General features: G+C 42.7%; 1 protein-coding gene across 1 annotated transcript; it reads left to right on the top strand.

The window, feature by feature from the left end:
- The first annotated feature begins 997 nt into the window (after positions 1-997).
- LOC115147527 (MORN repeat-containing protein 4-like) lies at positions 998-22,708 on the top strand. Its single transcript, XM_029689762.1, has 5 exons — positions 998-1,289; positions 4,348-4,426; positions 17,519-17,633; positions 21,489-21,598; positions 22,369-22,708. The coding sequence occupies exons 2-5, from the start codon at positions 4,360-4,362 to the stop codon at positions 22,554-22,556; spliced, it is 480 nt and encodes a 159-aa protein (XP_029545622.1). The 5' UTR covers positions 998-1,289; positions 4,348-4,359; the 3' UTR covers positions 22,557-22,708.

Here is a 22,708-nt window from a genome sequence, read left to right as displayed (position 1 = left end):
TCTCGTAAAGGCTATGGTCTACATTTGTCAAATGTATGTGAAATGGCATCAGCACGTTGTGAGTTTTAATAATGCGCAGTGGATAGCCTATACATTGCAGTGGTATTTAGACAGATAATGTATAGCCAATGTTTTTCCATAGAACCGTCAAAATGAAAGAAAGGTCAATGATTACCATATATTTAATACATGTAAAAAGGAGATCATGATAATTCAGCATTAACATATACAAGGGATATACAGGGAAGGGACCTTTGTATGACGGTATGAACAGAGATTATTATTTATATTTCTTGCCGTGTGTGTTGTTGTATGATAAGTAGAATCAACTTTATACTGAATCGAAATGACACTGTTCAAACCGATATTTGAGAGACTGCTTGGCTTGGTTCTATTCTGTTCTTTCAATCCAATTCTTTAATATTCTATTGGATTTTATTTGATTCCAATCTATTCTATTATTTTATTCTATTATTTCTAATTCTATATTACTGTAATGCTATTCGACCTCAGTCAAAAGGGAAAGAAAGGTGGTTTGTAAATGGGTTTCTAAGTTCTAAACCCAGAAGGAGTTTATCAAAACCCGTCTGTTACGGCTTCTTTACAAAGACGGGTCAATTTTCACATCAGTGTTTTTTTTCTTCAGGTTTACTGCAACTTAATTACATTAATTCAATTGCGATCTTTATGACTTCCTGCTTGCCATGTGGTATTTTTCAGGAATAAAAGAATGTCCCCTCTACTTTGCCATATTGGTTTAGATATCATCTGCTTGGTGACAAAACCCTCGCCATCCCTCGCAGCTGTTCTTTTGCGATATAGGGTCAAATAAATCAGAGTTTTCAATGAAACCCGCCACCAAAGTATAATCACCAAATTGATACACCAAAGTTACATAATATCATTAAAAAGCAGCCTCAATGGCGGTTTATATCTCTTCAGAGACGTGGACGGCACATAAAAGGCAAGGGCAAACGGTTTAACAAGGACCACTCCGGCTAATTATATCGGCGAACTCTGTTGAATGAGGGGTTGCCCTTCACAAACATGTCTTCCATAGATTCACTGGACGAGGAGCAGACAGCCAATCGGATGAGTGTTTGAATCAAGGTCAAGTGAAAGATGCTCAATAGGACCGCGCCACCTTGGAATAATGCTGAAGCCTCTTGCCAGGAGATGCGAGGCTACGGGAAGCTAATTTTCACTGGAAGGTGTAGAATCATCCACCAACCGGTTTTCTGTCAGTGATGTAGGGAAGGTGGATTCTCTTGGTGTAAAATACCTACCAGGTAAATTATTTGTTTGTTTATTCGCCGTGGCAATGATGATTTTCTCAATGCTGTCCGCCGGCTACGTGAAAGGGAAAATCGCACCGTTACTGTGGCAACATTTTAGACTGGGCATATATACACGCTCTATTGTATTGATTCATCGGCTGCATTAAGATAATAACAATATCTATTAATACATGGATTCCTTTTCTTATTGTTAAATATATAAAAGTGTTTTGGTTTTATTCAAATGTACTGATGTAACATCATTATATCCAGAGGAGAAAAAAGAGGATGAGAATCCTTCAAACGTCCCTGTGTCAGAGACACAGCCTAGTTTACAACAATGAGCCATGGAATATCTCGATGGACTTTCCATTCTTAGGCTATATCTGTGTTCTTGATAATATTATATCGCCCTGACCTGCCATCACAGCTATAGTTCAGGTAGGCCATTCGTTCGTTCAGTAGGCTATAGCCACATAATTCCTTTTCATTAGTTGCAAATAGAATAAAGACCACATCATTAAAAAGCCTAACATCATGGCGCTCATATGAATATTTTACAGTCTCTATACTGTAGCCTACCGCAAAATAATGCCGAGATCAGCTCTCTGTGTGAGTTAATCCACGGGTTGTCTGGGCGAGCGCTCCAAACTGTGCGTCAAAATGTGTCTCAATCAGGTTAGCTCTCTGTGGGTGTTTGCAGAAGAGTCATGCACCCATTCATTTAGAGGGGCATGAAGTACTTTGGGATGGAGGTTTATAGTATCATAACCCATCATGGTATATAGTATCATAACCCATCATGGTATATAGTATCATAACCCATCATGGTATGTAGTATCATAACCCATCATGGTATATAGTATCATAACCCATCATGGTATGTAGTATCATAACCCATCATGGTATATAGTATCATAACCCATCATGGTATATGGTGTTATAACCCATCATGGTATATGGTGTTACAACCCATCATGGTATATAGTACCATAACCCATCATGGTATATAGTATCATAACCCATCATGGTATGTAGTATCATAACCCATCATGGTATGTAGTATCATAACCCATCATGGTATATAGTATCATAACCCATCATGGTATGTAGTATCATAACCCATCATGGTATATGGTATCATAACCCATCATGGTATATGGTATCATAACCCATCATGGTATATGGTATCATAACCCATCATGGTATGTAGTATCATAACCCATCATGGTATGTAGTATCATAACCCATCATGGTATGTAGTATCATAACCCATCATGGTATGTAGTATCATAACCCATCATGGTATATGGTGTTATAACCCATCATGGTATATAGTACCATAACCCATCATGGTATATAGTATAATAACCCATCATGGTATGTAGTATCATAACCCATCATGGTAAATAGTATCATAACCCATCATGGTATGTAGTATCATAACCCATCATGGTATATAGTATCATAACCCATCATGGTATATAGTATCATAACCCATCATGGTATGTAGTATCAACCCATCATGGTATGTAGTATCAACCCATCATGGTATGTAGTATCATAATAACCCATCATGGTATGTAGTATCATAATAACCCATCATGGTATGTAGTATCATAATAACCCATCATGGTATGTAGTATCATAATAACCCATCATGGTATGTAGTATCATAACCCATCATGGTATGTAGTATCATAATAACCCATCATGGTATGTAGTATCATAATAACCCATCATGGTATGTAGTATCATAATAACCCATCATGGTATGTAGTATCATAACCCATCATGGTATATAGTATCATAACCCATCATGGTATATAGTATCATAATAACCCATCATGGTATATAGTACCATAACCCATCATGGTATGTAGTATCATAACCCATCATGGTATGTAGTATCATAACCCATCATGGTATGTAGTATCATAATAACCCATCATGGTATATAGTACCATAACCCATCATGGTATGTAGTATCATAACCCATCATGGTATGTAGTATCATAACCCATCATGGTATGTAGTATCATAACCCATCATGGTATGTAGTATCATAACCCATCATGGTATGTAGTATCATAACCCATCATGGTATATAGTATCATAACCCATCATGGTATGTAGTATCATAACCCATCATGGTATGTAGTATCATAACCCATCATGGTATGTAGTATCATAACCCATCATGGTATATAGTATCATAACCCATCATGGTATGTAGTATCATAACCCATCATGGTATATAGTATCATAACCCATCATGGTATGTAGTATCATAACCCATCATGGTATATAGTATCATAACCCATCATGGTATGTAGTATCATAACCCATCATGGTATATAGTATCATAACCCATCATGGTATATAGTATCATAACCCATCATGGTATATGGTGTTATAACCCATCATGGTATATAGTATCATAACCCATCATGGTATGTAGTATCAACCCATCATGGTATGTAGTATCATAACCCATCATGGTATGTAGTATCATAATAACCCATCATGGTATTTAGTATCATAATAACCCATCATGGTATGTAGTATCATAATAACCCATCATGGTATGTAGTATCATAATAACCCATCATGGTATGTAGTATCATAATAACCCATCATGGTATGTAGTATCATAATAACCCATCATGGTATGTAGTATCATAACCCATCATGGTATGTAGTATCATAATAACCCATCATGGTATGTAGTATCATAATAACCCATCATGGTATGTAGTATCATAATAACCCATCATGGTATGTAGTATCATAATAACCCATCATGGTATGTAGTATCATAACCCATCATGGTATATAGTACCATAACCCATCATGGTATGTAGTATCATAACCCATCATGGTATGTAGTATCATAACCCATCATGGTATGTAGTATCATAACCCATCATGGTATATAGTATCATAACCCATCATGGTATATAGTATCATAACCCATCATGGTATGTAGTATCATAACCCATCATGGTATGTAGTATCATAACCCAATAATAATTGTGTGTGTGTGTGTGTGTGTGTGTGTGTGCAACAGGACCTGTGTGATATGACCCTGACAAGAGGATCCTTCACCTATTCCAACGGTGAAGAGTACCATGGGGAGTGGAGGGAAGGCAAGATCCTTCTATCACTTTACTCATCCCTCTATGCCTCTATCAGTTTACTCATCTCTCTATCAGTTTACTCATCCCTCTATCAGTTTACTCATCCCTCTATCAGTTTACTCATCTCTCTATCAGTTTACTCATCCCTCTATCAGTTTACTCATCCCTCTATCAGTTTACTCATCCCTCTATCAGTTTACTCATCCCTCTATCAGTTTACTCATCCCTCTATCAGTTTACTCATCTCTCTATCTCCCTCATCTCTCTATCCCTCATCTCTCTATCCCTCTATCACTTCACTCATCCCTCTATCACTTCACTCATCCCTCTATCCATCTATCACTTTCCTCATCCCTCTATGCCTCTATCAGTTTACTCATCTCTCTATCAGTTTACTCATCTCTCTATCAGTTTACTCATCTCTCTATCAGTTTACTCATCTCTCTATCAGTTTACTCATCTCTCTATCAGTTTACTCATCTCTCTATCAGTTTACTCATCTCTCTATCAGTTTACTCATCTCTCTATCAGTTTACTCATCTCTCTATCAGTTTACTCATCTCTCTATCAGTTTACTCATCTCTCTATCACTTTACTCATCTCTCTATCAGTTTACTCATCTCTCTATCAGTTTACTCATCTCTCTATCAGTTTACTCATACCTCTATCAGTTTACTCATCCCTCTATCAGTTTACTCATCCCTCTATGCCTCTATCACTTTACTCATCTCTCTATCACTTTACACATCCCTTTATCACTTTACTCATCCCTCTATCAGTTTACTCATCCCTTTATCACCTTACTCATATCTCTATCCCTCTATCAGTTTACTCATCCCTTTATCACCTTACTCATATCTCTGTCCCTCTATCAGTTTACACATCCCTCTGTCCCTCTATCACTTTACTCATCTCTCTATCCCTTTATCACTTTACTCATCACTCTATCCCTTATGGCTGGTCTCAGACGATCCTGCAGGTGAAGAAGCCGGTGTGGGGGTCCTGGGCTGGCGTGGTTACATGTGGTCTGCGGTTGTGAGGCCTGTTGGACGTACTGCCAAATTCTATAAAAGGATGTTGGAGGTGGCTTATGGTAGAGAAATTAACATTAAATCCTCTGGCAATAGCTCTGGCGGACATTCCTGAAGTAAGCATGCCAATTACACGCTCCTTCAAAACTTGAGACATCTGTGACATTGTGTTGTGTGACAAAACAGCACATTTTAGAGTGGCCTTTTATTGTCCCCAGTTTAAGGAGCACCTGTGTAATGATCATGCTGTTTAATCATCTTATTGATATGCCACACTTGTCAGGTGGATGGATTATCTTGGCAGAGGACAAATGATCACTAGCAGGGATGTAAACACATTTTGAGAGAAATAAGCTTTTTGTGCGTATGGAACATTTCTGGGATATTATATTTCAGCTCATGAAACATGGGACCAACACTTTACATGTTGCGTTTATATTTTTACTCTGTATAAATACAACATTTATGTACGCCAACAATACACGTCAGACATGAAAGTAAAGTTAGCAGGTACTTTACATGCTCCATTCCCCCTCTGGATGTATTTGTCACTGTGTCAGCCTCAGGTGTCTCAACTCAGTCCACATTGTTGCTTCTGAGTAAACAGCAGAGAGGAGTGCTAGGCTGTAGCATAAGGGTGTGTCGTCTGTACTAATTCTAGGTCAGAAACAGAATCCGTATCCACCGGCAATTCTCTACAGACTATATACCATCTGCTGTCATAGCGACAACACACATACAAATACACAAGCAAACAAATACACACATACAGCCACGTTATATCCACATTAACGCTACACTGACCAAACCAGTATTTGCAGTTTGACAAAAACACGAGACGTCATGGTAACCCCAGAGATAAAGGATGCCATAATAACTAGAGAACAAGTTTGGAGCTATTTTAGAAAAGCGTTTAACTGAAAACATATGGTGGCTTCAGAGAGGTCATTTGGTGTGTCTGCTGTGTTGTTTAGTTCCCTTGATGTAAGGGTGATGGATCTGTTTGTATTGACAGGTATAGCTAACAGGTTGAAGTGGGACACACAGGAGACAGGCTGACTCTTTTATCATCCACCGTTCAAGTCTTTTATTAGCTAAGAAAGACAACTTTGAGAGAGATGTTTGTGTGTGTGTGTTTGTGTGTGTGTGTTTGTGTGGGGGGGGGGGGGTAGTGCACTAGGACTATTGATTGACATAAAAGCCGACAAATTCAGCTAAAGCTAAATTAGCATGGCAACCGTGGCAACGGTGACCTAACAACAAGATTGGCCCCGATGACGCGATGCTAAGAACCGTTCAGCAGATTAAACTCTGAACTGATTTCTGGAATCAAACTAGACGAAAGGAGAGACGGGCAGCTTGTAAGTACAGTAGTGTACACAATCTATTAGCTGGTCAGAAGCTTGGCCTTTAATTAGGGGTTTTATTGTTTTAGACTGTGTACTTTTTATTTTCCACATTTTACGGCTTCTTGTTTGCTTTTAATTATTTTAATTGTATTGTTTTAATGTTAAGTGTGTTGCTATTTTTAATGCACTTTAAATACAATATTAATTGGATTTGATTTGATCCAGTAGCACTACTGCTTTAGCTAAACAAGTAAGGCTAATTACCCTGTACAGGGGAAATGAATTAGTTGTAATACTAGGGGAAATGAGTTAGTTGTAATACTAGGGGAAATGAATTAGTTATAATACTAGGGGGAAATGAATTAGTTGTAATACTAGGGGAAATGAATTAGTTGTAATACTAGGGGAAATTAATTAGTTGTAATACTAGGGGGAAATGAGTTAGTTATAATACTAGGGGGGAATGAATTAGTTGTAATACTAGGGGAAATGAATTAGTTGTAATGCTAGGGGGAAATGAGTTAGTTGTAATACTAGGGGGAAATGAGTTAGTTGTAATACTAGGGGGAAATGAATTAGTTGTAATGCTAGGGGGAAATGAGTTAGTTATAATACTAGGGGGGAATGAATTAGTTGTAATACTAGGGGAAATGAATTAGTTGTAATGCTAGGGGGAAATGAGTTAGTTGTAATACTAGGGGGAAATGAATTAGTTGTAATACTAGGGGAAAATGTTTGTGTGTTGTACATATCTTGCTTGGAAACAACTTGTGGCATTGATAATAGTTCTGTCAAACTGTCAGGTCATGTCCCATGCATTATTTTCGTTCAGAATGTTTTTGACAGTTCAGGAATTTGACCTTGATCATGTGTGTTAGAGAAACATGGGATAGAAATAAACTTTCTCATGTCCTTTAAGTTTTAAATTGTTGCCATTTCAGCCTTCTTGCCTCGTGTAAGACGACTAACGTCCTTGCTTGACCAATCAAATCAAATTTTACTGGTCACATACACATGGTTAGCAGATGTTATTGTGAGTGTAGTGAAATGCTTATGCTTCTAGATCCGACAGTGCAGCAGTATCTAACAGGTAATATCTAACAATTACACAACAAAACCTAATATCTAACAATTCCACAACAAAACCTAACATCTAACAATTCCACAACAAAACCTAATATCTAACCAACATTCAGTGGACCTGAAGGAAGCCTTGTGAAATCTCAGCCACCAACTCTTACTTAACTCTACTTGGCTGGCTTTCGACACTGAGATTTCGGGGACACAAATCCCATGTCAACACCATACGGCCCTCACACACACACACACACACACGCACGTGCAGATACAGACACGCACGTTAAGGGCTTATAAGTAGGCATATCACTGTTGCATTTGGTGCATGTGACAAATACAATTTGATTTGATTCCGGAAGGCTCTTGACTGTATTTCGTCTAACAGCCAGTTTAGTTTTACCTCGCCGTCCAAATCATTTAAAAAAAGAACTGAACTGAGATTAGAGAGAGGAGGTTTGCGTAGTCATAGTGACAGATGGCACATCTAATTTAGTCAATCTACACCACTAGCTGGCAGCCCTGTGCTCTTTCATCCCATCCCCTCCCTCCCTCACCCCTTCCTCTCCCTCTCTCACCCCTCTCTCACCCCTCCTCCCTCCACTCCTCTTACCCCTCCTCCCTCCCTTCCTAAATCCTAATACTGTGTAATACTAATTTAGTACACTAGTATCTGGCAGCAGGAAACCACCCTCACCTCCCTCCACCCTTCCTCTCCCTCTCTCACCCTCACCTCCCTCCACCCTTCCTCTCCCTCTCTCACCCTCACCTCCCCCTCCCTCCACCCTCACCTCCCCCTCCCTCCACCCTTCCGCTCCCTCTCTCACTCTCACCTCCCCCTCCACCCTTCCGCTCCCTCTCTCACCCTCACCTCCCCCTCCCTCCACCCTCATCTCTCTCACTCACTCTCACCTCCCCCTCCCTCCTCCTTCCTCTCCCTCTCTCACCCTCACCCTCCCCCTCCCTCCTCCTTCCTCTCCCTCCCTCCCTCTCTCACCATCACCTCCTCCTTCCTCTCCCTCTCTCTCTCACCTCCCCCTCCCTCCTCCTTCCTCTCCCTCCCTCCCTCTCTCACCATCACCTCCCCCTCCCTCCACCCTTCCGCTCCCTCTCTCACCCTCACCTCCCCCTCCGCTCCCTCTCTCACCCTCACCTCCCCCTCCCTCCACCCTTCCGCTCCCTCTCTCACCTCCCCCTCCCTCCACCCTTCCGCTCCCTCTCTCACCCTCACCTCCCCCTCCCTCCACCCTTCCGCTCCCTCTCTCACCCTCACCTCCCCCTCCCTCCACCCTTCCGCTCCCTCTCTCACTCACCTCCCCCTCCCTCCACCCTTCCGCTCCCTCTCTCACCCTCACCTCCCCCTCCCTCCACCCTTCCGCTCCCTCTCTCACTCTCACCTCCCCCTCCCTCCACCCTTCCGCTCCCTCTCTCACCCTCACCTCCCTCTCCCTCCACCCTTCCGCTCCCTCTCTCACCCTCACCTCCCCCTCCCTCCACCCTTCCGCTCCCTCTCTCACTCTCACCTCCCCCTCCCTCCTCCTTCCTCTCCCTCTCTCACTCTCACCTCCCCCTCCCTCCACCCTTCCGCTCCCTCTCTCACCCTCACCTCCCCCTCCCTCCTCCTTCCTCTCCCTCTCTCACTCTCACCTCCCCCTTCCTAAATCCTAATCCACTGTGTTCACTTGTGTGCTCCGCTACTTTACATTCAAACGTATTGCTGCCCAAATACCTACGGAGCAACGAGAAGCTCAGAACATTTCACCTGACCTCATTCAGTGGACCTCATTCAGTGGACCCCATGCAGTGGACCTCATTCAGTTGACCCCATGCAGTGGACCCCATGCAGTGGACCTCATTCAGTGGACCCCATTCAGTAGGCTACAATTGGGAGAAGGCTGTAGCCTACATGACACACAGGTGTAAAATACAGTGTGTTGAGACTTGGCTTGAATGCCTCTTAGAGGGTATTTGTTAAATCTCCGTAGACTGACAGGACAAAACATCTACAATAGAATTCTTTCTTTTTTTACTCGCTACATTTTTTCTCACATTTTTTGCTAAAAGTGACAAGGCAGCCTGTTTGTTAAGTTCCAAGTACATTCAGAGACCCTGAGATTGGTATGTCTTAGAGCAAGAAAATGTTTTAGTCCTACTTCACTGTTAAATTACTTTCGATCCAACTGCCCACGAAAAGTGTCATTTTCTTTAACTACATATGTTACAGAGACCCTGAGATGTGTGTTTGAATAGAAAATGCCTAGAACTCCCAAAGAAACAACAGTCTAGAAGTTAGCAAGAACCAAGGAAAGACATGTGGCCTCTTTTCAACTTCCAAGAAAATTTGGAAGCCCTGAGAGTTGTATTTGGAGCAATACATTTTTTTCCAGACCCAAACACCCCATGACAAGTGATGTGGGTTTGAGTAGACAGGCCTGGAACTTCTAAATAAGCTGCATGTATAGTCTAAAGAACAAGGACAAAAGTGAGACAGACAGACAGACAGACAGACAGCTAGATAGATAGTTAGACAGACAGCTAGATAGACAGCTAGATAGACAGCTAGTCAGTCTGACAGCTAGATAGATAGATAGATAGACAGCTAGACAGACAGCTAGCCAGACAGCTAGATAGACAGCTAGTCAGTCAGATAGACAGACAGACAGACAGCAGCTAGATAGACAGACAGCTAGCCAGACAGCTAGATAGATAGTTAGACAGACAGCTAGACAGACAGATAGACAGACAGACAGACAGCAGCTAGTCAGTCAGACAGCTAGATAGATAGTTAGACAGACAGCTAGATAGACAGCTAGTCAGTCAGACAGCTAGATAGATAGTTAGACAGACAGCTAGACAGACAGATAGACAGACAGCAGCTAGATAGACAGACAGCTAGCCAGACAGCTAGATAGATAGTTAGACAGCTAGATAGATAGTTAGACAGACAGCTAGATAGACAGCTAGATAGACAGCTAGATAGACAGCTAGTCAGTCTGACAGCTAGATAGATAGATAGATAGTTAGACAGCTAGATAGACAGCTAGACAGACAGATAGACAGCTAGACAGACAGATAGACAGCAGCTAGATAGACAGACAGCTAGCCAGACAGCTAGATAGACAGCTAGATAGATAGTTAGACAGACAGCTAGATAGACAGCTAGTCAGTCAGACAGCTAGATAGATAGTTAGACAGCTAGACAGACAGATAGACAGCTAGACAGACAGACAGACAACAGCTAGATAGACAGACAGCTAGCCAGACAGCTAGATAGACAGCTAGATAGATAGTTAGACAGCTAGATAGACAGCTAGTCTGTCAGACAGCTAGATAGATAGACAGCTAGATAGATAGTTAGACAGACAGCTAGATAGACTATTTTGAAGCTCTAAGTACTGACAAAGACCCTGACTCTGGTTGTAAGGTATTTGGAGCAATTGAGTGTTCTGGCCCTATTATAATTAATATTACTTCACAGTTCCTTCATGACTCAACTACCTGAAGAATAGCCATGTAGTTTTGACCAACAAAGGCCTTCATGTACTGTATAGTCTGTAAGGATAAAGGCGAGACAGACAGTCTTTTTTAAAGTTCTAGGTACAGGCAGAAACCTAGAGAGTCTATATAGCAGCTATACTATAGAGCTGATGGTTTCATATGGTCCAATAATGTCACGCCCTGACCATAGAGATCCTTATTATTCTCTGTTTGGTTAGGTCAGGGTGTGACTCGGGTGGGAAAGTCTATGTTTTCTATTTCTGTGTTTTTGGCCAAGTGTGGTTCCCAATCAGATGCAGCTGTCTATCGTTGTCTCTGATTGGGGATCATATATAAGTTGTCATTTTCCTTTTGGGTTTTGTGGGATCTTGTATTCTGTTTAGTGTCTGTGCCTGACAGAACTGTTCGCTTTCGTTTTGTTGCTGTAGTTATTTTGTTTTCGTGTTTCTTGAATAAACGAATCATGAACACTTACCACGCTGTGCCTTGGTCTACTCTTCCTATCACCAACGAGAGCCGTTACAGAAGATCCCACCAAAAACGGACCAAGCAGCGTGGCCAGGATGAGTGGACATGGAGGAGGAAATAATAATGAGGAAATAATGAATGGAGAAGGGCCCTGGATGCGGATTGGAGAGTATCGCCGTTCAAGGGAGGAGATGGAGGCAGTAAGAGAGGAACGGCGACGATACGAGGAATTAGAACAACGACGGAAGCCCGAGAGGCAGCTCCAAAAAAGAATTGGGGGGGGGGGGCACACGGGGAGATTGGCGGAGTCAGGGTTTAGACCTGAGCCAACTCCCCGTGCTTACTGTGGGGAGCGTGTGACCGGTCAGGCACCGTGTTATGCGGTGATGTGCACTGTATCTCCAGTGCGCATTCACAGCCCTGTGCGCTCGTTACCGGCTCCCGGCATTTGCTGGGCTAAAGTGAGCATCCAGTCAGGACGGGTTGTGCCGGCTCAGCACTCCTGGTCTCCAGTACGCCTCCTCGGTCCAGGATATCCTGCGCCGGCTCTACGCACTGTGTCGCCAGTGCGTCTTCACAGCCCAGTGCGTTCTGTGCCAGCGCCCCGCACTTGCCAGGCTAAAGTGAGCATCCAGCCAGGACGGGTTGTGCTAGCCCTACGCTCCAGACCTCCAGTGCGCCTCCACGGTCCACTATATCCTGTGCCTGCTCCACGCACTCGGCCTCCAGTGCGTCTTCCCAGCCCGGTACGTCCTGTGCCTGCTCCACGCACTCGGCCTCCAGTGCGTCTCCCCAGCCTGGTAAGCCCTGGGCCGGCTCCACACACCAGGCCTCCAGTGCGCCTTCCCAGTCCAGAGCTTCCAGCAACAGTACCCAGTCCAGAGCTTCTGGCGACAGTACCCAGTCCAGAGCTTCCGGCGACAGTTCCCAGTCCAGAGCTTCCGGCGCCGTTTCACAGTCCGGAACCTCCTGAGATGGCCCACAGTCCGGAACCTCCTGAGACGGCTTACAGTCCGGAACCTCCTGAGACGGCTTACAGTCCGGAACCTCCTGAGACGGCTTATGGCACGAAGCCTCCAGTGATGATCCATGGCACGAAGCCTCCAGTGATGATCCATGGCACGAAGCCTCCAGTGAGGATCCATGGCACGAAGCCTGCAGTGATGATCCATGGCACGAAGTCTCCAATGACGATCCATGGCCCGAAGCCTCTAGAGACGATCTGCAGTCCAGAGCCTCCAGCGACCGGAGCCTCCACCGAGAGTAGATGCCCACCCGGACCCTCCCCTATAGGTTCAGGTTTGCGGCCGGAGTCCGCACCTTTGGGGGGGGTACTGTCACGCCCTGACCGTAGAGATCTTTATTATTCTCTATGTTTGGTTAGGTCAGGGTGTGACTCGGGGTGGGAAAGTCTATGTTTTCTATTTCTTTGTTTTTGGCCAAGTGTGGTTCCCAATCAGAGGCAGCTGTCTATCGTTGTCTCTGATTGGGGATCATATATAAGTTGTCATTTTCCTTTTGGGTTTTGTGGGATCTTGTATTCTGTTTAGTGTCTGTGCCTGACTGAACTGTTCGCTTTCGTTTTGTTGCTGTAGTTATTTTGTTTTTGTGTTTCTTGAATAAACGAATCATGAACACTTACCACGCTGTGCCTTGGTCTACTCTTCCTATCACCAACGAGAGCCGTTACAAATAAGCTCTTCACCTTCTATTAACCTTTTACACATGAGGCATCTTTATCCTTTATCCACATACTGATTTATAAGCAATTATTATAAAAAATAAGATGGTCTTTTGATGTCTTTCATTCACGTTTTGGAGTGAATTTGACATTTTTTCTTTTTGTCCAGTTTGGGATTTTAGAAAGTTTTTGACAGTTGGTCTATTGCAATTTTATTTTGCGCTAACTTGCTCACTCTCTAACTAACTGATAACTAACATAACTAATTCACTTGTGACTAACTATCTGATAACTAATAAACTTGTAACTGACTAACTAACAACTGACTGACTTATTTTAGTCTTTTATTTAACCTTTATTTATTCAATTTATTTAACCTTTATTTCTTCCAATTTATTTAACCTTTATTTATTCCAATTTATTTAACCTTTATTTATTCCAATTTATTTAACCTTTATTTATTCCAATTTATTTAACCTTTATTTATTCCAATTTATTTAACCTTTATTTATTCCAATTTATTTAACCTTTATTTATTCCAATTTATTTAACCTTTATTTCTTCCAATTTATTTAACCTTTATTTATTCCAATTTATTTAACCTTTATTTATTCCAATTTATTTAACCTTTATTTATTCAATTGGGGTCCTATTCATTGTGGTATGCAATGAAAAACACTTTTAAATGCTTTGCAACAGAAAACTAGAATCAGTATTCAGAATCACCTTTATTCGCACCGTTATACGCACAGGTGTAAAATACAGTGTGTTGAGACTTGGCTTGAATGCCTCTTAGAGGGTATTTGTTAAATCTCCGTAGACTGACAGGACAAAACATCTACAATAGAATTCTTTCTTTTTTTACTCGCTACATTTTTTTTCTCACATTCTTTGCTAAAAGTGACAAGGCAGCCTGTTTGTTAAGTTCCAAGTACATTCAGAGACCCTGAGATTGGTATGTCTTAGAGCAAGAAAATGTTTTAGTCCTACTTCACTGTTAAATTACTTTCGATCCAACTGCCCACGAAAAGTGTCATTTTCTTTAACTACATATGTTACAGAGACCCTGAGATGTGTGTTTGAATAGAAAATGCCTAGAACTCCCAAAGAAACAACAGTCTAGAAGTTAGCAAGAACCAAGGAAAGACATGCGGCCTCTTTTCAACTTCCAAGAAAATTTGGAAGCCCTGAGAGTTGTATTTGGAGCAATACATTTTTTTCCAGACCCAAACACCCCATGACAAGTGATGTGGGTTTGAGTAGACAGGCCTGGAACTTCTAAATAAGCTGCATGTATAGTCTAAAGAACAAGGACAAAAGTGAGAAAGACAGACAGACAGCTAGACAGACAGCTAGACAGACAGACAGATAGATAGACAGACAGACAGACAGCTAGACAGACAGCTAGACAGACAGACAGATAGATATACAGAATGATAGACAGACAGACAACAGACAGACAGACAGACAGTAAGACAGTAAGACAGCTAGACAGCAGCTAGACAGACAGACAGCTAGCTAGACAGCTAGATAGACATACAGCTAGATAGACAGCTAGTCAGTCAGACTGCTAGATAGATAGTTAGACAGACAGCTAGTCAGTCAGACTGCTAGATAGATAGTTAGACAGACAGCTAGACAGACAGCTAGATAGACAGCTAGATAGACAGCTAGATAGACAGACAGCTAGCCAGACAGCTAGATAGACAGCTAGATAGACAGCTAGTCAGACTGCTAGATAGATAGTTAGACAGACAGCTAGATAGACTATTTTGAAGCTCTAAGTACTGACAAAGACCCTGACTCTGGTTGTAAGGTATTTGGAGCAATTGAGTGTTCTGGCCCTATTATAATTAATATTACTTCACAGTTCCTTCATGACTCAACTACCTGAAGAATAGCCATGTAGTTTTGACCAACAAAGGCCTTCATGTACTGTATAGTCTGTAAGGATAAAGGCGAGACAGACAGTCTTTTTTAAAGTTCTAGGTACAGGCAGAAACCTAGAGAGTCTATATAGCAGCTATACTATAGAGCTGATGGTTTCATATGGTCCAATAAGCTCTTCACCTTGTATTAACCTCTTACACATGAGGCATCTTTATCCTTTATCCACATGGTGATTTATGAACAATTATTATAAAAAATAAGGTGGTCTTTTGATGTCTTTCATTCACGTTTTGGAGTGAATTTGACATTTTTTCTTTTTGTCCAGTTTGGGATTTTAGAAAGTTTTTGACAGTTGGTCTATTGCAATTTTATTTTGCGCTAACTTGCTCGCTAACTAACTGATAACTAACATAACTAACTAACTTGTGACTAACTCTCTGATAACTAATAAACGTGAAACTAAGTAACTACTAACTGACTTATTTGTGTATTTTATTTAACCTTTATTTATTCAATAAAGGTTAAATAATTAAGAACAAATTCTTATTTACAATGATGGCCTGGCTAACTGGTAACTAACTAACTAACTACCTGGTAACTAACTAACTGGTAACTAACTAACAAATTGGTATTGTCTGTCCCCCAGGTCTGAGACATGGTCTAGGCCAGTAACTAACTGGTATTGTCTGTCCCCCAGGTCTGAGACATGGTCTAGGCTAGTAACTAACTGGTATTGTCTGTCCCCCAGGTCTGAGACATGGTCTAGGCTAGTAACTAACTGGTTTGTCTGTCCCCCAGGTCTGAGACATGGTCTAGGCCAGTAACTAACTGGCTTGTCTGTCCCCCAGGTCTGAGACATGGTCTAGGCCAGTAACTAACTGGTTTGTCTGTCCCCCAGGTCTGAGACATGGTCTAGGCCAGTAACTAACTGGTTTGTCTGTCCCCCAGGTCTGAGACATGGTCTAGGCCAGTAACTAACTGGTTTGTCTGTCCCCCAGGTCTGAGACATGGTCTAGGCCAGTAACTAACTGGCTTGTCTGTCCCCCCAGGTCTGAGACATGGTCTAGGCCAGTAACTAACTGGTTTGTCTGTCCCCCAGGTCTGAGACATGGTCTAGGCCAGTAACTAACTGGTATTGTCTGTCCCCCAGGTCTGAGACATGGTCTAGGCCAGTAACTAACTGGTTTGTCTGTCCCCCCAGGTCTGAGACATGGTCTAGGCCAGTAACTACTGGTTTGTCTGTCCCCCAGGTCTGAGACATGGTCTAGGCCAGTAACTAACTGGTTTGTCTGTCCTCCAGGTCTGAGACATGGTCTAGGCCAGTAAACTAACTGGTTTGTCTGTCCCCCAGTCTGAGACATGGTCTAGGCCAGTAACTAACTGGTTTGTCTGTCCCCCAGGTCTGAGACATGGTCTAGGCCAGTAACTAACTGGTATTGTCTGTCCCCCAGGTCTGAGACATGGTCTAGGCTAGTAACTAACTGGTATTGTCTGTCCCCCAGGTCTGAGACATGGTCTAGGCCAGTAACTAACTGGTTTGTTCTGTCCCCCAGGTCTGAGACATGGTCTAGGCCAGTAACTAACTGGCTTGTCTGTCCCCCAGGGTCTGAGACATGGTCTAGGCCAGTAACTAACTGGTTTGTCTGTCCCCCAGGTCTGAGACATGGTCTAGGCCAGTAACTAACTGGTTTGTCTGTCCCCCAGGTCTGAGACATGGTCTAGGCCAGTAACTAACTGGCTTTGTCTGTCCCCCCAGGTCTGAGACATGGTTCTAGCCGTAACTAACTGGTATTGTTCTGTCCCCCAGGTCTGAGACATGGTCTAGGCCAGTAACTAACTGGTATTGTCTGTCCCCCAGGTCTGAGACATGGTCTAGGCCAGTAACTAACTGGTATTGTCTGTCCCCCAGGTCTGAGACATGGTCTAGGCCAGTAACTAACTGGTTTGTCTGTCCCCCAGGTCTGAGACATGGTCTAGGCCAGTAACTAACTGGTTTGTCTGTCCCCCAGGTCTGAGACATGGTCTAGGCCAGTAACTAACTGGTATTGTCTGTCCCCCAGGTCTGAGACATGGTCTAGGCCAGTAACTAACTGGTTTGTCTGTCCCCCAGGTCTGAGACATGGTCTAGGCCAGCTGACGTTAAGTGATGGGACGTGTTACACGGGTCAGTTCGAGAACGGACTCTTCAACGGCTGTGGGATGCTGGTCTTCCCTGATGGATCCAGGTAACAATGTCTCACCATTCCTATTTCACCTTTGACCCTGCTAATGACATTACAACTGTCTGACGTCTAAAACGCCAGCTGTGTCTAAAATGACACCCTATTCCTCCTTATAGCAGGTCTTTTGACCGATGCCCTGAGGCGAGGTGTTGCATTAGATATCTCCCCTGATCATTTTCTCAATTTGTTACTTCTAACTGGAAAAGGCTTGAATTCCTTACCGCGTCCATGTGATTTTGCGAACAGATGTTCTCTTAGTGTTGGGATTTTAGAAGCAACAGGCGACGCTTTCCTCTAGATCCAACTCTACTCTGATGTCACACAAAGTCATTTGGGATGCAATTTATGTTGCTTGCAACATGTTTATAACGAACCTCCTTCACCTTGAGAGCAAAGCTTGATTGAGATAATTAAGTGTCAGTTGCTTTAACGAGTATCTCGGCAACGTCACACACTGCGCGGCTCAAGTAAAACTAATCGCTGCACAAATTGACTTTTCTTTGCTGTGTATTGTATTCCATGTCACAGAGCACATAGCAGACTTAGGTTGTGAGAACAGGAGAATGGATCATTCCATCAGTGAAGATTCCACCCACCTCAGGTCAAGGTTCTCTGCTTATATTTGTCTGTGTTCTGACAGCATTCTGTTCTTGTTAGAGACATCTTGGTGACATTTCTCAGCTGAATAATATCTATTATATGACAGCATAGCTCACTAAATAGTTCTGTACCAAGACAACTGCCTAACAAATACATTTTAGAGAATCCACTCAAAACAAACTGAACACATTCAATCAAAACAAACTCCTTGACATCGGGGTCCTATTCATTATGATAAGCAATGAAAAACACTTTTAAACGCTTTGCAACAGAAAACTAAAATCAGAATCAGAATGTTACTTGGTGATATGGTGCTGCTAGTGAAAGACAACATATTCAGAATGTTACTTGGTGATATGGTGCTGCTAGTGAAAGACAACATAGTCAGAATGTTACTTGGTGATATGGTGCTGCTAGTGAAAGACAACATATTCAGAATGTTACTTGGTGATATGGTGCTGCTAGTGAAAGACAACATAGTCAGAATGTTACTTGGTGATGTGGTGCTGCTAGTGAAAGACAACATAGTCAGAATGTTACTTGGTGATATGGTGCTGCTAGTGAAAAAACAACATAGTCAGAATGTTACTTGGTGATATGGTGCTGCTAGTGAAAAAACAACATAGTCAGAATGTTACTTGGTGATATGGTGCTGCTAGTGAAAAAACAACATAGTCAGAATGTTACTTGGTGATATGGTGCTGCTAGTGAAAGACAACATAGTCAGAATGTTACTTGGTAATATGGTGCTGCTAGTGAAAGACAACATATTCAGAATGTTACTTGGTGATATGGTGCTGCTAGTGAAAGACAACATAGTCAGAATGTTACTTGGTGATATGGTGCTGCTAGTGAAAGACAACATAGTCAGAATGTTACTTGGTGATATGGTGCTGCTAGTGAAAGACAACATAGTCAGAATGTTACTTGGTGATATGGTGCTGCTAGTGAAAGACAACATAGTCAGAATGTTACTTGGTGATATGGTGCTGCTAGTGAAAGACAACATATTCAGAATGTTACTTGGTGATATGGTGCTGCTAGTGAAAGACAACATAGTCAGAATGTTACTTGGTGATATGGTGCTGCTAGTGAAGACAACATAGTCAGAATGTTACTTGGTGATTGGTGCTGCTAGTGAAAGACACATAGTCAGAATGTTACTTGGTGATATGGTGCTGCTAGTGAAAGACAACATATTCAGAATGTTACTTGGTGATATGGTGCTGCTAGTGAAAGACAACATAGTCAGAATGTTACTTGGTGATATGGTGCTGCTAGTGAAAAACAACATAGTCAGAATGTTACTTGGTGATTTGGTGCTGCTAGTGAAAGACAACATATTCAGAATGTTACTTGGTGATATGGTGCTGCTAGTGAAAAACAACATAGTCAGAATGTTACTTGGTGATATGTTGCTGCTAGTGAAAGACAACATAGTCAGAATGTTACTTGGTGATATGGTGCTGCTAGTGAAAGACAACATAGTCAGAATGTTACTTGGTGATATGGTGCTGCTAGTGAAAGACAACATAGTCAGAATGTTACTTGGTGATATGGTACTGCTAGTGAAAGACAACATAGTCAGAATGTTACTTGGTGATATGGTGCTGCTAGTGAAAGACAACATAGTCAGAATGTTACTTGGTGATATGGTGCTGCTAGTGAAAGACAACATAGTCAGAATGTTACTTGGTGATATGGTGCTGCTAGTGATAGACAACATTTGTAGACAGAATACAGTCAACTGAGTTAAAACCAAGGTTACGATTGATACGCAGTGTGTATACGTTTGATACACAGTGGTTGTACAAATGTATAGTATTAGTATAAATATGTCTATTTTCAGAGAGATGAACAGAGTGCAATGCAGTATAGTGCAGTTATTTAGATTACAGTTCAGAGATGGCTTGATGCGGTGTGCAGCATCGAGTCCATAGTCCTTTAGTCTCTATAGGCCAGATAGCTGTTTGGTGAGGGCCACAGCCCGGGGGAATAAACTTTTCAGGTGGCAGTTTTGGTCATGAGTGACCTGAACCGCCTGCCAGAGGGACATTTTTGGAGGAGGGGGTGACTGGGTGGGAGGGGTCGGGATGATCTTTCCTGCACGCTTCCTTGCCCTGGAGTCGAGCAGGACCTCGATGGAGGGCAGGTGGCAGCCGATGGCCCTCTCTGCAGAACGGACAGTGCATTGCAGTTTGCCCTTGCAGCGGGCAGATTCAGGCCCAAACCAGACAGTGATAGAGGTGAGGATGGACTCGACGATTAATGTGTAAAACCGGATCAGGTTTGACTGGGAGATTGAGTTTTTTCACCTGCCGCAAGTCATACCTCTGCTGCTGTGCCTTCTTGGCGACCTCCGTGATGCTGTCCTCCCATTTGAGGTTGTGGGAGATGATGGTGCCCAGGTATTTGAGTGATTCAACTGTGCTAACAGCTGAGCCATCAATCTAGAGGCGGAGAGATTGTGGGGGGCGTTTTCTAAAGTCAACCACCATTTTCACGGTTCTGTCTGTGTTGAGTTCCAGGATATTGCGACTGCACCGTGCCATTAGCCGGTCGACCTCTCCATGGTACATGGAGTCATCGCCTTCGGTGATGAGACCGACCAGAGCTGTGTCTTCTGAAAATTTGAGTAGTTTGACAGATGCGTTGTTGGAGGTGCAGTCATTGGTGTACAGTGAGTAGAGGTGAGAGCACGCATCCTTGTGGCGCTCCAGGGCTGAGGGATAAAGAGTCTGAAAGGTGTTTTCCCAGCTTCACGTGTTGCATCATGTTGGACAGGAAGTCAGTGATCCACTGACAGATGGAGCTGGACACGTTCTGCTGGGAGTGTCTTGTAACAGTTTTGGGATGATGCTATTGAATGCTGAACTAAAGTTCACAAAAAATATCACTGCATATGTCTTTGGGTTATCCAGGTGTTCGATGACGTAGCGTAGGCCCATGTTGTGTGAGGTAGCCTAGCGGTTAACATCGCTTGGCCAGTAACCAAAAGGTCTCTGGTTCAAATCCCTGAGCTGACTAGGTGAAAAATCTGTCCATGTGGCCTTGAGCAAGGCACTTGCTCCTGTAAGTCGCTCTCGATAAGAGGGTCTGCTAGATGACTAAAATGTAAATGTTGACAGCATTGTCCACAGACCTGAGCATTTCTTATTGGACAAACCCAGTTAGTTCGTCCCTGTTTCCGTCTGTGTTCTTCCGTTTGGTGCCTAATGAACACACCCCACTGTTTGTGCATCTGTGTGTCTCTTGCAGGTACGAAGGAGAGTTCATTCAGGGGAAGTTCCAAGGTGCAGGCGTCTTCAGTCGTTTTGACGGGATGAAGTTCGAAGGAGAGTTCAAGAGTGGATGTGTGCAGGGATACGGTAAACAGTAGAATCTCAGCAACACTCTCTTTATACTTCTCTTATAGCTTTGAACTAAACGAGTTAATTCTCTCTCTCTCACTGTTAAATGACACAACTCACTTTGTAAAAGGAATCTGTAGCAGGGTCTTTTTCAATTATTCTGTATATTTAGAGGGGGGGTTTAATGTGTAGCAGTAAGGTTAGGTTTCGGTTTAAAACCTCTACGGGATCGGTGGGTCCCTTCCACGGGACGGTTGAGCTAACGTAGGCTAATGCGATTAGCATGAAGTAACAAGAACATTTCCCAGGACATAGACATATCTGATATTGGCAGAAAGCTTAAATTCTTGTTAATCTACAACATTTTGAACAAAAATGCAATGGTTCATTGATTCAGTCTAAAACTTTGCACATACACTGCTGCCATCTAGTGACCAACATCTAAATTGCGCCTGGGCTGGAATAATACAATATGGCCTTTCTCTTGCATTTCAAATATGATTGTACAAAACAAATACAATAAAACGCATGGTTTTTTCTTCGTATTATCTTTTACCGGCTCTAATGTGTTATATTCTCCTACATTCGTTTCACATTTACACAAACTTCCAAGTGTTTCCTTTCAAATGGTATCAAGAATATGCATATCCTTGCTTCAGGTCCTGAGCTAAAGGCAGATAGATTTGGGTATGTCATTTTAGGCAAAAATTGAAAAAAAGGGGCGGATCCTTAAGAGGTTTAAGTTAATGACATAAACCTGAACTTGAACTTAAACATGACCTTTGCAGGTATGCTGACGTTCGCTGACGGAGGTCCGGAAAGAGGGGGAGGAGGAGGAGGAAGAGGAGGAGGAAGAGGAGGGACGAGCCACGAGGGTCTGTTTGAGAGAGGCCAGCTGGTGGGCAGAGAGGGGTGCCAGGGCACGGTGCAGCGGGCACAGGGGGCAGCCGCCAAGGCACGGGCGCTCTCCATGTGACCTGCAGCTAGGGTGCGCTACTCAGGGAGCACTATCATACTCACACCCTTCTTTTTCTTCATTCATCTCATTCTGTTCTGTCTTTACGGTTATACTCCTCTGTACACAGTGTACAAAACATTTAGAACACTTTTGCTCTCAGAACAGCCTCA

Source organism: Salmo trutta, chromosome 14 (genome assembly GCF_901001165.1).
Source record: "Salmo trutta chromosome 14, fSalTru1.1, whole genome shotgun sequence".
NCBI classification, from domain to species: domain Eukaryota; kingdom Metazoa; phylum Chordata; class Actinopteri; order Salmoniformes; family Salmonidae; genus Salmo; species Salmo trutta.
This window is presented reverse-complemented; position numbering and strand designations above follow the sequence as displayed.